The sequence below is a fragment of the Girardinichthys multiradiatus genome, chromosome 4 (genome assembly GCF_021462225.1).
Source record: "Girardinichthys multiradiatus isolate DD_20200921_A chromosome 4, DD_fGirMul_XY1, whole genome shotgun sequence".
Classification (NCBI taxonomy): domain Eukaryota; kingdom Metazoa; phylum Chordata; class Actinopteri; order Cyprinodontiformes; family Goodeidae; genus Girardinichthys; species Girardinichthys multiradiatus.
In genome coordinates this window covers 4,717,962-4,738,347 of record NC_061797.1, presented here as the reverse complement: position 1 = coordinate 4,738,347, position 20,386 = coordinate 4,717,962, and the positions used below count along the sequence as shown (strand labels likewise).

The 20,386-nt window shown below is 41.1% G+C and overlaps 1 protein-coding gene across 2 annotated transcripts; it reads right to left on the bottom strand.

Annotated features, from left to right (window-relative positions):
- Positions 1–5,640: 5,640 nt before the first annotated feature.
- On the bottom strand, positions 5,641–19,563 carry ccne1 (cyclin E1). 2 transcript variants are annotated; one of them, XM_047362530.1, is made up of 13 exons: positions 19,252–19,563; positions 18,664–18,714; positions 18,368–18,455; positions 16,712–16,774; positions 15,952–16,118; positions 15,372–15,507; positions 14,980–15,126; positions 14,770–14,865; positions 9,963–10,097; positions 8,755–8,866; positions 6,985–7,142; positions 6,604–6,820; positions 5,641–6,502 (listed from the first exon to the last, which is right to left on the bottom strand). In XM_047362530.1, the coding sequence occupies exons 1-12, from the start codon at positions 19,410–19,412 to the stop codon at positions 6,635–6,637; spliced, it is 1,500 nt and encodes a 499-aa protein (XP_047218486.1). In that variant the 5' UTR covers positions 19,413–19,563; the 3' UTR covers positions 5,641–6,502; positions 6,604–6,634. The 2 variants fall into 2 exon arrangements, with proteins under 2 accessions (XP_047218486.1, XP_047218485.1); XM_047362529.1 differs by having other exon boundaries at positions 5,641–6,820.
- Positions 19,564–20,386: the final 823 nt, after the last annotated feature.

The window sequence follows — 20,386 nt, the reverse complement described above, 5'->3', positions numbered from 1 at the left end:
AAGCGGTAGAAATGAGTGACACCATTAAGCCCCAATTCTCCAGAAAGAATTGGCTCTCTTCCAAAATACTTCCTTAAATATTTTACCATTTCCTTAATATTTCTTTAAATATTTTAATAAAGGCAGCTAATGAGACCCTGTTGAGAAATGGTCATCCAGAAGGTTGGTTTTATTCAGCAGATCATTCTTTAAAACATTATTTTATTAAAATAATATTTTATCTGATCTTGCAGTGTGAATGGTTGTCTAAAGGTATGCTAATTATTGCCTAAGTTGGTTCCAAGACTAACTTAACTTCACTTCCAGATTCTTCAAGATAATCCTTGGTTCTCAAACATAAACATTGCATGGTAATGTTGCATCACTCTTTTGGTCATAATTTCCAATCATCTTTAATCAACTTGTTTATATTGTACATAGCCCATTAGTCTTCCCTATTCTTTAATTCTGCTTGGTAGTTTAGTTGGATTGTTTTAGCATAGTAAAGAGTTTGTTGATTGAAATATGTTTGACTTTGAGTTGACTTATTTTTGTTAATAAATTCTTGTATTTTAAGAAATTGTGTGAATTCATTCCATGTCTGTTCAGAGTTGTGCTGTTCAATAATGTCAGAGCTTGGCTCATCCCTTTCTATTTTGTCCTAATACCACCGCCTTACTGGGCCGGTATTCACAACCCTTAACAGACTGAAATAATATTTGATAAAATATTAAAGTATTAATATTAAATAATATATTCATAGTCACAAGACCAAAGAGGAGATTTGTGGAAGGAATGATAGAGGACATGGTAGTAGGTGTGAGAGAACATACAGAAGATAGGGTTAGATGGAGACTGATGATTCGCTGTGGCTACCCCTTAAAAGGGAAGAGCCCAAAGAAAGCATGTTAAAGGTTAACTTAATGGTTCTCAACCATGGTCCTCTGTCCACGTTTTAGATGGGTCTGTGCTCCAAATTTTCCTCAAAGGCTTTGATTTGAAACCATTCGTTTAAATTTTGAAATTCGAAGGGAAACAAGGTAGAAAAACAAGTTAGGGTTAACCGCAGGGGTGAAAGTGAGCCGGTACGGTCGAGTACTGCGTACCACTAAAAGATTCTGCGCCGGTACGTAGTACCGGGAAGAGGGAAGAACAGGTCTGCTATGAAGCAGTCATCCAGAACCAGTTACGGCTGCAAAAATTCTCGAGCACACAAAGATCAGATCCGCTATCAATAGGCAGTCTAAAACACGACTTAATCTGTTTATAAATATAGTTATTTTCCCCTCATTCCAAATAGTTTCTGAACTGTTCTGCTATGATGGAACCTCAATGCTCTTGCTTTGTTTCTCTCTCCTCGGAGCTCGAGGCTTTTGTGAACGTCCAGCCTTTAAAACGAGCACCGCTACGTTTAATGTCTGTCTGCTCGCTGCTAAATACCCCAGTTAAAAGCAAAGAAAGAGTAACTAGTTGTGTTTCATGTTATTTTGCTGAATTACAGCACAGTACAGCTCGAAAACACCAGCGCATAGAAAGAGACATTTCAGGTGACTACCTCTTGAAGCTCATCAACAGAATGCCAAGAGTGTGCGAAGCAGTAATCAAAGCAAAAGGTGGCTACTTTGAAGAACCTAGAATATAAGACATATTTTCAGTTGTTTCACACTTTTTTGTTCAGTATATAATTCCACATGTGTTCATTCATAGTTTTGATGCCTTCAGTGTGAAGCTACAATATTTATAGTCATGAAAATAAAGAAAACTCTTTGAACATGATGGTGTGTCCAAACTTTTGGTCTGTACTGTATATTTAATTTTTTTTATAAGTTTATGTATAAGTTTTCGTCCATATTATTTACCCAGAGAGTTCACCAGTGTTATTTTGGCAACAGTTTACGCTCCACCTTCCGCTGTTGCCGACACTGCATGTGATGCCATCAGCTCAGAGGCAACCTGTAATAAAGAGGATTGTGAGAAAATGGTCACAGGAAGCTGAAGAAGCTCTGCAAGGTTGTTTTGAGGCTACAGACTGGGACACACTGTGCCAGCCACATGGAGAGGACATTAATGCCATGACTGAGTGTGTAACCGACTATATAAACTTCTGTGTGGATGACATCATCCCCACCAGAACCGTGAGATGCTTCCCCAATAACAAACCTTGGATCACCAGTGACCTGAAGGACCTGCTTAACAAGAAAAAAAGAGCCTTCAGAGAGGGAGACAAAGAATTATTGAGGAGTTTACAGAAGCAACTTAAAGTCAAGATAAGAGACAGCAAGGAGGTGTACGAGAAGAAGCTGGAGAGGAAGCTCCAGCAAAACAACATCAGAGATGTGTGGACAGGGATGAAGAAGATCACATGCTTTAGGCAGAAAGATGATCAGACCGATGGAAGTCTGGACAGAGCCAATGAACTGAATACATTCTTCAATAGGTTCAGTCAGAAACAAGGTCAGCATCCTCCTCTCCTGCTCACAGCCAAACAGACATCCCACCCTCCTTTGACCCACAAGACCCACAGCTGTCCAGTAACACCTCACATTTTCTATCTTCCACCTCAGCCCTAGACCCTTCTGCTTCTACATGTTTGCCTTCAACCATATCAGAAGATGCTGATGCTTCCTTTGCTTCCCCCTTCCACCTGTGTGTCTCAAGAAGTCAGGTGAAGAGACAACTGGAGAGACTGAATCAGAACAAGGCTGCAGGTCCAGATCATGTCAGCCCTACAGTCCAGAAGGCCTGTGCAGAGCAGCTCTGTGGGATTCTGCAGCACCTCTTCAACCTTAGCCTGACCCAGAAGAAGGTTCCGGTGTTGTGGAAGACCTCCTGTCTTGTTCCGGTACCAAAGAAAACTCACCCATTAGTCCTCAATGACTATAGACCTGTTGCCCTGACATCTCACATCATGAAGGTCCTAGAGAGACTCCTGTTGGCCCACCTGAGTAAGCAAACAGTAAACTATCAGGACCCCCTTCAGTTTGCTTATTGCTGTGGAGTTGGAGTTGAAGATGCCATCATACACCTGCTTCAACAAACCCACTGTCATCTGGACAAAGCCAGTAGCACTGTGAGGATCATGTTCTTTGATTTCTCCAGTGCATTTAATACAATCCAACCTGATTTGCTTTGTCAGAAACTCCAGAAGACTCAGGTGGAAGCCTCAACAATCTCCTGGATCAAAGACTACCTGACAAACAGAACACATTGTGTGAAACTGAATGGTTGTGAGTCTAACCAGGTAGTCAGCAGCATAGGAGCACCACAGGGGACTGTACTCTCACCATTCCTTTTCACTCTGTACACCTCAGACGTCCAGTACAAGACAGACTCCTGTCATCTGCAGAAATACGCGGATGATTCTGCAGTCGTGGGGTGGATCAGAGATGGACAAGAAGCTGAGTACAGGAAGGTAGTGGACCGCTTTCTGGCATGGTGTGGAAACATCATCTCATCTTGAACGTGATTAAAACAAAGGAGATGATTGTAGATTTTAAGAGAAACAGGAATAAGTCAAAAACTATTTCCATCATGGGAGAAGAAGTGGAGGTGGTGGAGGAGTATAAATACCTCGGTGTTCACCTGGACAAAAGACTAGAGTGGAGATGCAACTGTGAAGCTGTCTACAAGAAGGGACAGAGCAAACTGTACTTCTTGAGGAAGCTTAGGTCCTTTGGTGTTTGCAGCAAGATGCTGAATATCTTCTATAAGTCTGTTGTGGAGAGTGTGATCTCTTCTACCATCATCTCCTGGGGAAGCAGCATCAGAGCCAGGGACTTAAAAAAGCTCAACAAGCTGATAAAAAAGGCTGGCTCTGTTCTGGGGACTCCTCTGGAACCTCTGGAGATCATTGTGGAAAGAAGGATTCTTCATAAAATGAAGAACATTATGGAGGACCCTGAGCATCCTCTTCATGAGACTGTCCTACAACAACAGAGTGTCTTCAGTCAGAGGCTTCTTCAGATCTGCTGTAAGACGGAGCGCTACAGGAGATCCTTCCTGCCCACAGCCATCAGCATCTACAACGGCTCTTTGAAGAAACCTACATAATGAGCTACAATATTTAATTTCCCTTTGGGATTAATAAAGTATTTTTGAATTGAATATATATATATATTGTAGAATATAAAATATCTATGTGTGTAACTGACATGTGTACATAGAGCAGAGGGGTTCAAGCTTAGGGAGTGAAGCATAGAAAGTGCAAGGTCCTTGGGGAGGGAAGTAGAGAGTCCAAAGTCATAAATTAGTGAAGGACAAGGAATCACTGATGGGGGAGAAGAAGACAGGGGAGAACAGGGCACAGAGAGGGCAAGGTCATAAATTGGGCCAGACACCATAAGTTTGTTATAAGAGAAGAACCAGAAGTACTCCTTATTTGGATATGAGGTTATATGGTTGCTGGGGAGATATCCACAGATAGAATGATTGTGTATGTGTACTGCATAGCAGCGAGGGGTCTATAAAGGTATTTGTGGCCCCTCCAAAACGGACAACACACAGATGTTTCCAGGTACCAGTGTGAGTTTGTGTCCCCTCTCTGAATTCAGATTGGTTTTTTATAAACTTGTGGAAGCGTACAACTGATCTCATATATATATATATATATATATATATATATGATTCTAATTTCTAACTTATACAGACAGCCTACAGTTAAGTAAAATATTGATATGTTTTAATTAGTTTGAACTTTGCTGAGAGAGAAAGATCTCGAGGGGGCCACAGATGAGAGTAACAATTAACACACACACATTTGTGTGTGAGAGGAGCCAGTTGAGGTGGCTCGGGCATCTATACCGGATGCCTCCTGGACGCCTTCCTCGGGAGGTGTTCCAGGCACGTCCCACCGGGAGGAGGCCCAGGACACGCTGGAGGGACTATGTCTCTCGGCTGGCCTGGGAACGCCTTGGGATCCCCCTGGAGGAGCTGGAGGAGGTGTCTGGGGAGAGGGACGTCTGGGCGTCTCTGCTGAGTCTGCTGCCCCCGCGACCCGGTCCCGGATAAGCGGAAGACGACGAGTACGAGTAAAACCCCCAGTGCCTCCCCAGCCCCCCCTCTAGCTCCACCCTTAAGTACCGGCAAGAATTTAAAACTACTTCCACCCCTGGTTAACAGTAAATAAGGTTGAATATAAATGCATGTCCCACTTTTCAGATTTTTATTTGTAGAAACATTTGACAACTCATGTATTCTTTTCCTTCCACTTCACAATAATGCACCACTTTGTGTCAGTCTACTACATTAAGTTCCAATGAAATACATTGAAGTTTGTGGTTGTAGTTTGACAAAATGTGGAGAAGTTCAGATGGTATGAACAACTAGAGAAGGCACTGTAATAAACCACTCGACTGGCCAAGATAGTGGTCATTTTCACATGTTTATCTGTGACTGGATGGATGAGTTAGGGAGATTTCATACATTATTGTAGTTCCAAAGATATAGTAAAAACTGGGTAAAAGAGTATTTGTGGCAACAAACCTCATCTCATCTTTGCTACAGACCGAGGTCAGTCTCAGTTTACAAAGCAAATCAGAAATAAAGGTATTTAATATTCCAACTGATTTTCTGGAAAGTATTTCACTTTTGTTGAGGCATTATTTTGAGAAAACCCAAAAGTTTTTACTAGCAGAAAAGGTTTGGGTCATTTTAAGGACTAAGCATGAATATATTTAGGTTTATTGGGAAATCATACATTATTGTTAAATATTTGGATTTAAAAAAAAAATCTGAATGAAGTTAGCTTAATTTCCTTAAAAAAGACCAGTTTGATAATACTTTATGTTGCTATAAATGCATCAGGAATATTAATTCAGTCTGAAAGCATGACACTGACACCTAGTGGAATCAAACCTTGTGATACAGCTACCATTTACCATAAACAAGACTAAGACATTAAAACCTTTAAAAAAAACTGCCTTAAAAAAAGCTAATGCATGGATATCACAAAAAAACTTAAGAACCTTTAATGAAAAACATGTAGCAGCATTTTATATATATATATAAAAAGTTATTAGAAATCTGACATTTTGATGGGGGTAAAAACTGCAAGTTGTGAAAAAAAAATTAAATTAAATACAATCAATGTTGTAGCTTTAAAAGCCTGGTTGGTTCACCTGTCCTTTGAGGTAGCCAAGCTACTGGTCCCAAAGAAAACCATGGCCATGTTTCAGCCAATAACATGAGAGAAGGAAACAAGAGAAGAACATGCCATTTCTTGCACACAAAACTTCCCATCATGCAAAGCCCACTTTATAGCAGCACATAGGACCAAATATGACCCTAGAAATAGTTCTTGGGCAAATGAGACAAAAAAAAAAAAAAGGTAAAACATTTAAAACACACCAATCACTGTTAAATGTCATGCACACAATCAACTAAAGAACATGTAAAATGTTGACTCCACAATGCCCCTGCATAGACAAGCATAGGAACGAAATACAGGTGCAATGCTGTAAGAACAAATCGCTTCCTGGGACTTCCTAATTTGCCTGCAGACCGGAGGGCCGAGTGGGCAACATTCCTGCAGGGATTGAGAGGAGTGATACCTTAAGTTTCTTTCTCTCATGAAGTACTGAAAACCTTCCATATCCTACCAATCAGCATACATTTTGCCTAACTTGCCTTTCAGTTCCAGGCAGAAATCTGTCTCTTTCTACTGCGGAAGGTGGGGCTGGGGGGAGGGCATGCACATCCTTGGTCTGATTTCCGGTTCTGCAACTTCTGCTCCATTCAACTCTTCTCTTTTTTCACTGCTCAGAGGTGGAGTCAGGACGCCGGAGGGAACAGGACAGCTGCTGTGATGCTTCAGATCCACATCCTGGTAGGTGTAGGCCTTGTCCTGCACACAAGAATAACACAATGGAATACAATTCTAATGATGGGATCTCCATTAGTGTAGAAATGTAAAGCTATGCAATGTTCACAGCTTTGTGCCTTTTCTCCCCTAATATGAGATTGCAGATGAAACATCTTGTTTGACACATAATTTAAATGAATAATTACCAGCCATGTAAGGTAGGAAGTGTGGCTTTGGATGTTGTGCATGTCATCCGCAAGGATTCCTGCAAAGGTTTTCATTCGTGACCCACCGGCCTCTCGCAGCACCATGGCAAACGGCACCATCCACCTCACACACTCCTCCACCTCAACCCTCGTGAGAGCTGTGCAGAGGACAACAAACAAAGTTAAAACTGAAAATTAGGCAGGGATTAATACATTTATCTGTAAAACTAACCTATTGCTTATCTAGATAGTATGCACTGGCTCTAAGCACAGACATTTAGCTTTGTTGTCAGAATAGATAGGAGGAATGAAGTAACTCCAGTGCTTTAGTGAGTATAACCCTTTGTAAGGACCGCTGTGTATTCTCTTACAAATGAAACAGCTATTTGAACTGAGGTACTTTAACTGGTAACTTGATCTAGTTAATGTATAAATTCAGTTTTTTGCAGCTGTGTATTTGGTCATTATTTCAATAGGTGGGCTTTATTCAATATGTGCACTGCAGCAGTTTATACAGACAAGAAACAGCAATTTTGCAGCTTCAGTTTTTGTGTTTTTATAACTTTGTGCAGAATAATCAGATGCGGATTAAATTGATTGCAAATAGTTTTATTAGCTGAATAGGTTTATAGCAAAAAAATCACATTCACTGTAGTTTTGTAGTGGCACAACATAAACAGCTAACCTAACTGTCAGTATGGTCCTATTAGCACAAGCAAAGCTGTGAATGAGCCCGACTGAAAACACTATCAGTGCAATTAGAGCGATCACTTAACAATAGGCAGACGTGCTTAAAATCAATGTCTTGGTTACTTGAGAGAAATGTGCAGCCATTGCTGCTTTGCATTAAAATGACCTCACAAGCAACAAAATGCTGCTAAAAACATTGCATCTCAAAACAGTTTACTTGCACTACAGAAAGATGTTTCCACCAGCAGAGCTTGCTTAACATTGGCAGCAGGCGAGCTTAAGTGTATCTGTTGCAAAGACTTTAGATAATAGACACGTGACAAGATCAGGAAGAAGCCACTTCTGTCTAGTGAAAACAGCTACAAAAATGGAACATAACAGTCTTCTGCTGTCCATCCTTGAACTTCCTTCAATATTTCAACGTTTTTTGCTGTTGTGAATTCTCCTTCCATGGGACATCTGGCAAATCCAGAAAAGAAAACTACCATGAGTCCAGTGTGATGCCCACACTGAAGCATCCTGACATGATCCATGTGTGGTGTTGCTTCTTAGCCAAGTGAGTAGGCTCAAGCTAAAAACCCACCTACTGCACATCAATCTACATCCAAGCACACTGCGGCCTGTGTATTTTCCAACAGGATGGAGAACCCACGCCACAAGGGAAAAGCAATCAAGTGGCTCAAAGATTGAAATTTTGGATCCCTTGGTTTGAACCTGTGGTCAGTTACAGCAGAAGGATACATAGAAGACAAACTACACACACCAGTAAGACAGTGGATCACTATTAGGTCTTGGTGAACAACCGAAGTTATAAAAAAGGGTGACATATTGGCTCCTTGCATAAATTTGATGCATTTCCTAATGAAATCCACTGAAAAAGAAAAGGTTTTGTTCTTTAGTTCACCACAAAAACGTGTCGAAAGGAAAACCTGAAAATGCAAAACCTGTGGCCCCAACTATAGACATCAAAATACAAACTGTGGTTCTACATATTCATGACGATATTAAATGACGAACCTTAACATGTTTTTAATTAAACTTCACGTCCGCATGTTAAAGTTAAGGCCATTTTCTTCTCACCTGAGACATTTTCCACCAGCTCAAGAGAGGAAAAGTGAAACAGTGCAGACGCAGCAAGGATGCCATTGGAAAACTCAAGGCACCTCACATCAAGCATACACAGGTCCAGCAACTAGAAATAAATGAAATGAGACAAAATATGAGCACATCTCACAAAGATAAGGGACAACAAGGTTCTCACAAGCATTGTAGAAAAATGTAAATGCATTCTATGATTTATTCCCATATTCCTTACCGTTTACCCGTTTGGTCTCAAACTAATGTTACAACTCTAAAACCTCTGAAATCACTCTATAGACAAACTATAAAAACTCTGGATAAGAGAAGAAACATGCATCACCATTGTCCAATACTACAAAAATACAGACAACTCAGTTGGAAAAACAAGGTCAAATATTCAAATCTATATCTTATCTATAAGATTATTCACGGTTTATCAGTTTGTTAATATCCGAACATCTAATCAGAGCAGAACCAGAGGTGCAGCGAGGAGAGATTGGTACCATTTCTTGTAGGAAAAGTGCCTTTGGCCAAACTGCTTTATCTGGTCGAGCTGCTACAGTGACTGTTATGGAACCTCACCCCCATGAGCATCAGAAATCTAAATGACTAGAAGGCATTTAGGATACAGCTAAAGAAATGGCTTACTGATAATCAGAGTGGTCAACATTAGTTTATGATTATACCTGCTCTTGCTGACCCCGCTCTCATCTTGTCTTGTGTATGTTTTTATTATCTTTGAAGTTTTTTTTGGTTGGTCTGTGTGTTACTAATGTACATTTTAGCTTTTAAAGTATTTGTATTAAATGTATTGTAATAGTTATTTTGTTAATGTAAATATGTAGTTTTACTCTTTTAGGGTGACGTTTAACATCTGTCTAAGGACTGCAGGTGAAAAATAGCCTACTGGCTAACTCTGGCATATTGACAGAAATGCTAATATGCACTGTCCCTGTAATAAATAAATAAGTGAAAAAAAAAAAAAAAAACTAACGATTGGACATCCATGTAAAACTAAAACAGGACAGAGGTATGTTCAATATTTAATAGATTTATTTTAGAATGGCTTCAATATTTTTAACCCTGAAATCTTTGTAGCTGGAAACAAGAGAAACCAAAATCCCTCTAAATCCCATCCAACACTGTGATACAGCCTCAACAAGTTATAATGTTCACCCCGCAGACCTTAAAGTCACACAAACACCTACCTCTGCAATCTGTGTGAAGGTCTCCTGAGGGTACCTCGAGATCAGCAGCTCCTCTGTGTCTTTCAGGTAGGCCACCTGCATGTAGATGTTAAGCCAGGAGATGGGAGTCTGTGGACTGAGACACCAGTTTAACTCCTGTGGGTGAAGAGGGACAAGAGTGTTTGAGAAGCCACACAGAAATACACTGCTCAAAAAAATAAAGGGAACACTCAAATAACACATCCTAGATCTGAATGAATGAAATATTCTCATTGAATACTTTGTTCTGTACAAAGTTGAATGTGTTGACAACAAAATCACACAAAAATCATCAATGGAAAATCAAATGTATTAACCAATGGAGGCCTGGATTTGGAGTCAACCACAAAATTAAAATGGAAAAAACACACTAGAGGCTGATCCAACTTTGATGTAATGTCCTTAAAACAAGTCAAAATGAGGCTCAGTATTGTGTGTGACCTCCACGTGTCTGTATGACCTCCCTACAACACCTGGACATGCTCCTGATGAGATGGTGGATGGTCTCCTGAGGGATCTCCTCCCAGACCTGGACTAAAGCATCCACCAACTCCTGGACAGTCTGTGGTGCAACGTGACGTTGGTGGATGGAGCGAGACATGATGTTCCAGATGTGCTCCATCGGATTCAGGTCTGGGGAACGGGCGGGCCAGTCCATAGCTTCAATGTCTTCATCTTGCAGGAACTGCTGACACACTCCAGCCACATGAGGTCTAGCATTGTCCTGCATTAGGAGGAACCCAGAGCCAACCGCACCAGCATATGGTCTCACAAGGGGTCTGAGGATCTCATCTCGGAACCTAATGACAGTCAGGCTACCTCTGGCGAGCACATGGAGGGTCATGTGGCTCTCCAAAGAAATGCCACCCCACACCATTACTGACCCACTGCCAAACCGGTCATATTGAAGGATGTTGCAGGCAGCAGATCGCTCTCCACGGTGTCTCCAGACTCTGTCACGTCTGTCACATGTGCTCAGTGTGAACCTGCTTTCATCTGTGAAGAGCACAGGGCGCCAGTGGTGAATTTGTCAATCCTGGTGTTCTCTGGCAAATGCCAAGCGTCCTGCATGGTGTTGGGCTGTGAGAACAACCCCCATTTGTGGACATCGGGTCCTCATACCATCCTCATGGAGTCGGTTTCTAACCGTTTGTGCAGACACATGCACATTTGTGGCCTGCTGGAGGTCATTCTGCAGGGCTCTGGCAGTGCTCCTCCTGTTCCTCCTTGAACAAAGGTGGAGGTAGCGGTCCTGCTGCTGGGTTGTTGCCCTCCTACAGTCTCCTCCACGTCTCCTGGTGTACTGACCTGTCTCCTGGTAGCGCCTCCAGGTTCTGGACACTACGCTGACAGACACAACAATCCTTCTTGCCACAGCTCACATTGATGTGCCATCCTGGATGAGCTGCACTACCTGAGCCACTTGTGTGGGTTGTAGAGTCCGTCTCATGCTACCACGAGTGTGAAAGTACCACCAACATTTAAAAGTGACCAAAACATCAGCCAGAAAGCATCGGTACTGAGAAGTGGTCTGTGGTCCCCACCTGCAGAACCACTCCTTTATTGAGTGTCTTGCTAATCATCAAAGATTTCCTCCTGTTGTCTATTTTATTTGAACAACATCATGAGAAATTGATTGTCAATCAGTGTTGCTTCCTAAGTGGACAGTTTGATTTCACAGAAGTTTGATTTACTTGGAGTTATATTGTGTTGTTTAAGTGTTCCCTTTATTTTTTTGAGCAGTGTATAATAAAGCCTTTTATGAGGGCCGCACAATGTAGCGCAAATTTAATGTACATTTAATGTACATTAAATTTTAACGTATTGGTACACATTACAAAATCTGTATATCATGAAAAAGTCCTGTGTTTTATTAAATTAAATTCAGTTTATTTATATCACGCCAATTCACAACACGCCGTCTCAAGGCACTTCACAAAGGGTTTGGAATGGTATAGGGTTGTTAGGGAGGTTAGATTAAACTACTGAGAGTCAGAGTTTGGCCATTTTAGAATGGGCTATGTGTAGCGGTACTAAGCAAAATAATACACTGATAAAGTGTGTCCATCTAGTGGCCATTGTTCTACTAAAATCCACAAGGATCGGGATACCTCTCTCTGTCTGACTGATTATAACCATTGGAAAAGAGAAGGGGTCATACAGGTAGCAGAAATAACTAAGCCGGTTTAGGCTAAACCTGACTCCCCCTTACTCCATCCAACAGGGAGGGAGGAAGGCAGAGGTAAAAAATTATTGGAGAAGGTTGTTTCCTGTTGCATTGTGTGAAAGGTGGGTAACTTTAAAAAGGGCTAAGTCAATTCAATCAAATGATACAGATTTCAATTCAGGGACATACATTCCAATTAATCCTTACTATCAAACAGTTCAGTCAGATTCAGTTATTTATTCAAATTGGATAAAAAGTTTTTCTATCTAAGGAAACCCAGCAGATTGCATCCAGTCAGAGACTTGCAGCATTCACTCCTCCTGGATGAACATGTAGAGACAGTGGAGAGGAAAAACTCCCTTTTAACAGGAAGAAACCTCCAGCAGAACCAGAACCAGGCTCAGTGTGAGCGGCCATCTGCCACGACTGATTGGGGGTTTGAGAGAACAGAGCAGAGACACAAAGAGAACAGAAGCACTGATCCAGGAGTACTGTCTATGGGAAGGAAAAGTAAATGTTAATGGATGTAGCTCCTTTAGTCGTTTCATCTAGGAATAAAATAAATAAATAAAAGAAAGAAATTCTTTATTTCTTGTAATTTTGATAATAATTCAGTGCCTCAGATATAAATATATGCCATTAATCAATAAAAAGGGACATTTTAAACAGAAATGTCAGGCTTCTGAAAAGTTTTTTTTCTGTGCACTATACTTTCTATACTTGGTCTGGGCTCCTTTTGCATGAATTAGTGGGTCAATGCAGCGTGGCATGGAGATTATCAGCCTGTGGTTCTGCTGAGGTGTTCTGGAGCGCATGTTGCTTTATTAGCGGCCTTCAGTTGATCTACATTGTTGGGACTGATGTCTCATCCCTCCTCTTGGGATGAGACATCCTTTCCACACAGTAACGCCATGGTCACTGAACCAGCTTTTGGTACCTTTGACAGTGTGGGCTGATACAAAGTCCTGCTGGAAAATGAAGTTTACATCTCCATGAAGCTCATCAACAATGGAAGCATAAATGGCTGCGTTGACTGGACTTCAGAAAACACAGTGGACCAACACCAGCAGATGACAGACTTGAAAATTCCCAATAGACTTCAAGCAACGTAGACCTCCCCACTCTTCTTCCAGACTCTGGGACCTTGATCTCCAAATGAAATGCAAACTTTATTTTGATCTGAAAAGACGACTTTGGACCACCGAGCAACAGTCTCGTTTTTTTTTTTCCCTAGCCCAGGTCAGACGGTTCTGATGCCTCTTGTTCATGAGTGGCTGGACACGAGGAATGCAACGTTTGTGGCCCATGTGCAGAATTCGTCTGTGTGCAGCAACTCTTGATGCAAAGACTCCAGCCTCAGTCCAGTTCTTGTGAAGCCTTCTTAAATTCCTGAATGGATTTTGCTTTACAATCCCCTCAAGGCCACATCACATTGATGCAGTAATTCATGCAAAGGCAGCCCAACCAGGTATAGAGTGCATAGAAAACTTTTTTTCACAAGCTTGAACAATTGAAAATCCTCTCAATGCTGAAGTCATCCTTCACGGGGAAACTTTTCCAACTAAACTTTTTCCTTCCACTTAATTTTCTACATAATTGCTTAGATATAGTAATCGGTAAACAAAATGTTTTTTTAGCAGTGGCAGATTGAGGCTTAACCTCCTTATGGGTGCTGTGAATGACTTTCTTCTGGGCATCAGTCCAGTCTTCCTCATGATTGTTTAGCCTACTGACCCAGACTGAGACCATTTAGAGGCTCAGGAAACCTTTGCAGGCATTTTGTATGCCATAATCATTAAACTAACCAGAAATAATGACTTCAGATATTTTATTCTGATACAGACATCTGTGTTCTGTTGCTTTTAGAGCAACAGAAGAGGAGAAAAGAGGAGCAACAGCTCTGGTCAGCAATTAAACCCAGTGTTTTAGTTCTAAAGCAGTGATCATTTCACAGAATTTACACTGTCAAACTGTATTATTTTTAAAGTAAGAGGAAGTTTGCAGCACAAATATTTCATTAACAAAACCACCGAGAAAGTTTTCTTTTTTGTCTCTGAACATAAATGGGTTCAAACCCTAAAATAGTACTTTGAATGAAGGATTTCCTTCCTCTATATCACAGATGGCCAGAAACAAAAGTTAATGTTTTAAAAACAGTTCAAGTTAACTGAAACCCAGTAGGTAATAACTACCCTGGTAACTGGGAAAGTAGTAGAAATGTTTAGAGGAGGAGATGCCAATAAATTTGTCCACATGTTTATTTCCTAAAATATCAGAACTCAGAGCTCTGCTGGTTGGAATACAAATAAATATGGTGGCTCTTTTTTATCCATTTATTTGTACATTTATTCCACCACAATTACTTTATGGACCTCCATGTGTGACCTGTAAAGCCACCTTCTATGGTGGCTTTACTTTTCCAAGAGCAACACATATTTCCGATTAGATCCAACTCAATCTGGGGCTAAACAACGCATTTAACCATGTCAATAAATACCAACTAAATTCTCCCATCTGAACAATAATGGCATATGTTAATGAACTGTATTCATTGTTATTCTATGAGAAAGAACAAATGCAGAACCTATGATTGTACGTTGGGTAGTAACCAGGGTCCCTTACCTTCATAATAATGATTTCCATATTAAGAATCTCATCTTCTGTGCATGCTTCATCTGTAACATAGGCAAATTGGTGGATCTTTGGAGGATACATCTCCTAGGAGCACAGAATCCATGAGAGATTAGCATTGGTGTGGACCAGCAACATAATTATGATATCAGTGATGGAAAACCCATCACAGATTGCACAGATTTCCAGCTCCAACCTTACCTCCACTTTGGCAGCAATGAAGAGACATGTAATACCAATGAGTTGCAGCGCTGATTTGAAGAGGTTCCTCTGTGTAGCCATGAAGCGATCAAAGTAGTCTTGAGCGAGGTGATAAGTCTCTCTGTGCAATTTGTACACCTCACTTACCTAAAACCCATTCAAAAGAAAAACAAAAAGCAGAAAAGAAAAGAAGTTGAAAAAGGTCTCCTGCAAAGCACTTCAAGAACATAAACCTTTGAAACTCAAGGACCTATACAATTTGTTTGCAATGGTGCAGAAAACAAACTTTAAGATTTAACAAAAAGTCTGAGTCAACTTCCTTGGGCGTCACGCAACGAGCCCTAAATGTACCCGGAGGCTAGACCTCTACAGTGTGTGACCACCTTACTGACCTCCATGAGCCAGTCCAAAAGGATTGCTCTCATCTGGGGCTGCAGATGAGGATGCTTCTCTAACATGTGGACATCCCTGGTGTAGGTCCTATCCTTCTCCAGCATGTTGTTCCAGACCACATCCTTACTGGCCCAGCTTACAAATATAGAAAAACAAACTCAAAAGCCACTCACTGAAGACTGGAGGAAGTAGCTGCAAAAAGAAATGCTCTGGAAGAAGACATAACCTGTGCTTCCTTCACAAGAAAAAAAAAAAAAAAAAGTAGAACTGTTTGGACATGTTTTTCTAGTTCTACCACAATCGGCCAGATGTGCTGGCTGTGCTGAGGATCAGCCCTTTTAACATGACATGTTAGAGCTGACTTTGGCTTTCAGAATAAAGGACAGCAGCTGTCAGAAACACCAAATTTTAGGCTCCACTTTTAAAGAGCCCCAGCCACCCTGGGTGGATTAGGTAGGTATGGAAAATAGATGGGTGGGTTTTAAAAGGTCACCCCTTGATGTGCTTTGTGTCACACAGCACAGATGGCACCAGACTGCACACGCTAAGCTAAGGTATCAACTACTTAACAGCACTCACCACAACATGGGGAGCGGAGTGCAATGAATCGGTGTTACAAAGATGTTGTGAAAGTTGTAGTGAAAGAGGTTCACACTGGTCAGGGAAACCCGGCGGCCCTCATCATGTTGAGATGTGGGCGTCTGGCTCCGAGGACTTTTGTAATCCACATCAAGGCTGCAACTCATCTGTAAGGATTAAAGCACAAATACAATTTAAAGCCAGGTTAACAATTATATGTTCAGCAGTTAAGAATCTAAGCATTTGAGGAATGATGAGAAACAAAAAGGAACTCAGACAAGTGAAATGGCTGTGTGATAAACTGAAAATGTATCAACACGTAATATTAGAACTACTAATGTCTGTTTAAAATGCAATATTTGTTCACTATATGACTAGCTGCTTGCACTTTACAATGATGCACTAATTTCGTTATGGTGTATCACACATGTCCCGAGCACATACATTAAAGTTTATTAGCGTAATGTGACAATACGTGAAAATGTGTTATTTTTGCATTCCTCGTATGTACATTTCTGTGGAAATTTTTTTGTATTCCTACCTTTTCAACTAAAGAAATTAATAAATGAAGGGTTAAAAGAAATGCTACGTTTTACAGTAGACTTACTGACCCCAACATTTACATACACAAAGCCTGGGTTAATGGTCTATTTTATCAGGCTGGTTAACGCAAGGAAAACTTGGTTGTTTCAACTTTCTCGCAGCAATAATAGCTGAGCCAGGAGCGCATTTTAAGGAAGGGCCAGAAAATAAAGCTCACCTCAGACTCACGGTGCTTCTTCTTCGTCATCCCGTCTACATCCTCATCCAGGTCTTGTAAAAACTTTAAATCGAAGACAAAAATCATACATGTGATTCCCACAAAGGCTGAGATTTTACAGCAAAAACAGTTTTACGCCGATTTACATTTACTCATGAGCATGAACGTGAAATCTGAAAACCTGAAGAAAACGGTCCTTTTCCAGGGGAGAATGATAACATGTTTCTTTCAAACAAGTCAGTTGGACTAGATCATAAAGGATTTTCTCCAAACCCCAGGGTAAAAACTACATACATAGCCTCAAATATAGGCATATACACTCCAAGTAAGGTTTGGTTAAAACTGATAAGAGTCAAATGCTTTTCTTCAACCATCAACAAGCTTCTTGTTGAATTCTGACTGAAGATGTGAACACTCTTATTGGCTTAAACCTGCCTGCCTGCCTGGAACAGACCCACAGTCCCAACAGCGTTAAAGTCCATGCCAAGCCAGACGTTTTTTCTGTTCCCCTACCCCATCCATTTCCAACACATCAAAAACCAGTTCAGGGGCGTGTTTGGGGTCATTGTCATGTTGCAGCGCCCAAATGTGTCTAAGTTTCAACCATTTAGCTGTTGATTGGAGGCAGTTCATTCGCCATGTGCAATGCAAAATTACCACTGGCAGCAAAACAGCCCCACAAAATGATGCTACTACTATTGCGCTTCAAAGTCAGTCCAGTAATTTTACAACCTCAAATCAAATCCTTCAAATGTACTTGTTATTGTGGCTAAATGGCTTAATATTAATCTTGGCTAAATTTTCTCTAGGCATTTGGTTTATCCATGGGGGGGGGGGGGTGTTTCATTCAGGCTTGAAGGTATTGATTTATCAGGAGCTTCTTTCTTGGTAAGCATCCTCTCAGTCCATGTTGATTTAAAAAAAAACTGGCTTTATAGTGGACAGTGATACCAGTGCTCCAACAGTTTCCAGTTTATGGCAAGCTTAAGGTTTGGTGATGTCAGCGTTTCTTCTGACCAATTTCCTTTCATTTGATCTGGAAAATGGTGACATCCTGATAATGTGTACTTGTGATCAGTTGAATGTCAATCCTACAATCTGGACCCATTTAAAAATGGCACCTATTAAAGAATTGATAAGTGTGGTATATCTGCAGTTTTCTTTCTTAGACTTTGATGAAACTCCCAAGGACTTTCTCACCAAGTGGAAAAACCACCAGCTTAAGTTAATTATGATAACCAATAATAACTTAATGTCAATTTAAAAAGCATTCTACAATCTTCAGCATCGCCTACTTAACATTTTAGGACAATGTATTCGATCCTCAATAGCTTTAACCTTGTATGGATTAGACATAATAAACAATAGTATTTGAATGTGTGCATCCAATTATTTTAAAGAATAAAGTTGTATGAACTATTGGAACTTTATTTTAGGTTAATGAGGTTTTGAGGTTCATATCCATGATGTGGATATAAACTTCTGAATCCAATGTGGTTTAAAAGCATCACAACATCTTCAGGGCAACTGCTTTAAAAAAAAAAGAAGCTCTTCCTAAGCTACACTAATGAAGATTGGAGCGATCAGTTTTAAAATCGACAGACTCTGAAAGTTTAGAGCAGCAGTAAAGACAGGCAGGCTCTGGATGTTCCTTACAATAGCAACATCTGCCTTCCTCTTTCTCGGCCGTACTGTAATCTCTTTGGGAGCTCCCACAGCGGCAGACTTCGGGTTCTTCTCTTCCCTGTGAAATAAACACATCAGAAAACGTAACGTCTCAGGTGTCAACGTAACATCGTGGAACAGCCTTGTATAAACATGCTGTTGTGGTCTACATAAAGTTCTGTGACAACAGGCCACAGGTTAGCCGGATGGCTAAGGCTCTGTAACTTTCTGTCGTCACACTCAGATACTGGCCTCGAAGTCATTAATGAAAGAAGTGTCAGACTCACTGTTGTCCCCGCATTATCCTCTCACGGGCCGCTGAAACGTTCAGAGCAAACCTAAGACGGAAAACAGGTTCAGAGATTTTTAAACAGAAAAAACACATTCAGAAACTCCCAACCCCCCATGCGCTGCTCCCTCCTTCCGACAAAGCCAAACCGGGCCAGACGCGGGTAAACTGGTACAGTACGCAGAGCTAGGACTCACCGAAAACAGGCCCAACAACCGAAACTGCCCAAAAAAGTCATTATGTGACGAATAATAAATGGTACAGTGTTCGTAAAGCATCGCTTCTTCGCGTATGTTTAAGGTTCATTTCACTTCTTACACACCACTAACTTTGGACAGCTGCTTTCCACATAATGGCCGAACAACCAGCACATCAACAGAGACGCTTGAGAACTTATTTAATAAATAGAATGAAAACAAACACCACCGGGCCTGCAGTTAACAACAGCAACACTCTGGCTTCCTAATATCACAAATAGCATGAATTCCAACTTGTTGCAGTTGGACAAAGCCAGCTGAGATTTGACAAGTTTGAAACGAAGCGGTTTTAACTTGCTGCAGTAATGGTTGGGATGTAGGCAGCTCACCTCAGGTCTCTGCCCGTGAAGTTCACTCTTCTCCGTGTCAAAAAGGAAATATGTAGCAGCAGCAGCTCGGTCTCTTCGCCGCTTTGTTCGGTAGTCTGAGCTGAGCTCGCGCCTTGCACAGAACAGATGAGTCGAAGCTCTGACGTCAGGGAGGAGTTCATTTAAATTGGCGCTAAACCTCCTCGCTACGCCCCTCTTTACTTTATTATTTTCACTCCGCTCACCGCCGTGTGGTGCAGTCAAAGCACCTGGACCCTACATCTTCACTATGGAAATTTTAAACTTTCCTGAAAGAAGAAAATCAGTTAGTTTACAATGTAGCCGGTAAACAGAAGGCGTGACTGTTGCGGTGACAGCTGCAGGGGCGGTGCTTCCGCTCAGGAAGTGTCCAGATACCGCGTGGCTTGCCTGTCAGATGTAAACAAAGCTCCTGTCTCTTAGATTAAACCAGGCATCTGAAAAAAAAGAACTTTAATATTTGTAAGGCTGGAGCATATTTTCTTTTAGTGAATGTCGCGCATTGTTGTCACCAGATGTCATGCAGATGACAGCTGTACATTAGCCACAAACTGGCGGAAAGATCTACCGAGAGACCTTCGCCGCTCTGCTAGTTTTCTCATACGTCAATGACGCCGCCATATTAGGGAGGCTGAATTGTAACAGAATATTTATTAAGGCTCGGTTATATTTAGTTTGGTGTCCCTTAGCAAATTGGAGTTTGACAACACGTGTTATGCAGCCTTTAACAAGCTTCCTGCTAAATTCTAGCAGAATATAAATGACAACAGTCCATTTAAACTGTTAGATTTCCTGGAAAAGACTCAGCTTTAAAGCACAGTCGGCAGAATTTCAGCAGGGTTAAGGTCAGGACCATTCCAGAAACTTAATGATTTGCCAGTTTTATGTGTGCTTGGGATCATTATCCTGCTGGTGCACCCACATATGTTCAAGTTTCCATTTAGCTGACGTTTTGAACCTGGCAGTGAAACAACTGATAATGACTGACAGCGAACAGTCCCAGAGAATGATGTTGCCACTGCTACAACTCCAATTTTAATACACTTTAGACATACACATCTGCTTTCATCACAACACTTCACACTACCACAGACGCACACACAAACACCACGGAGGG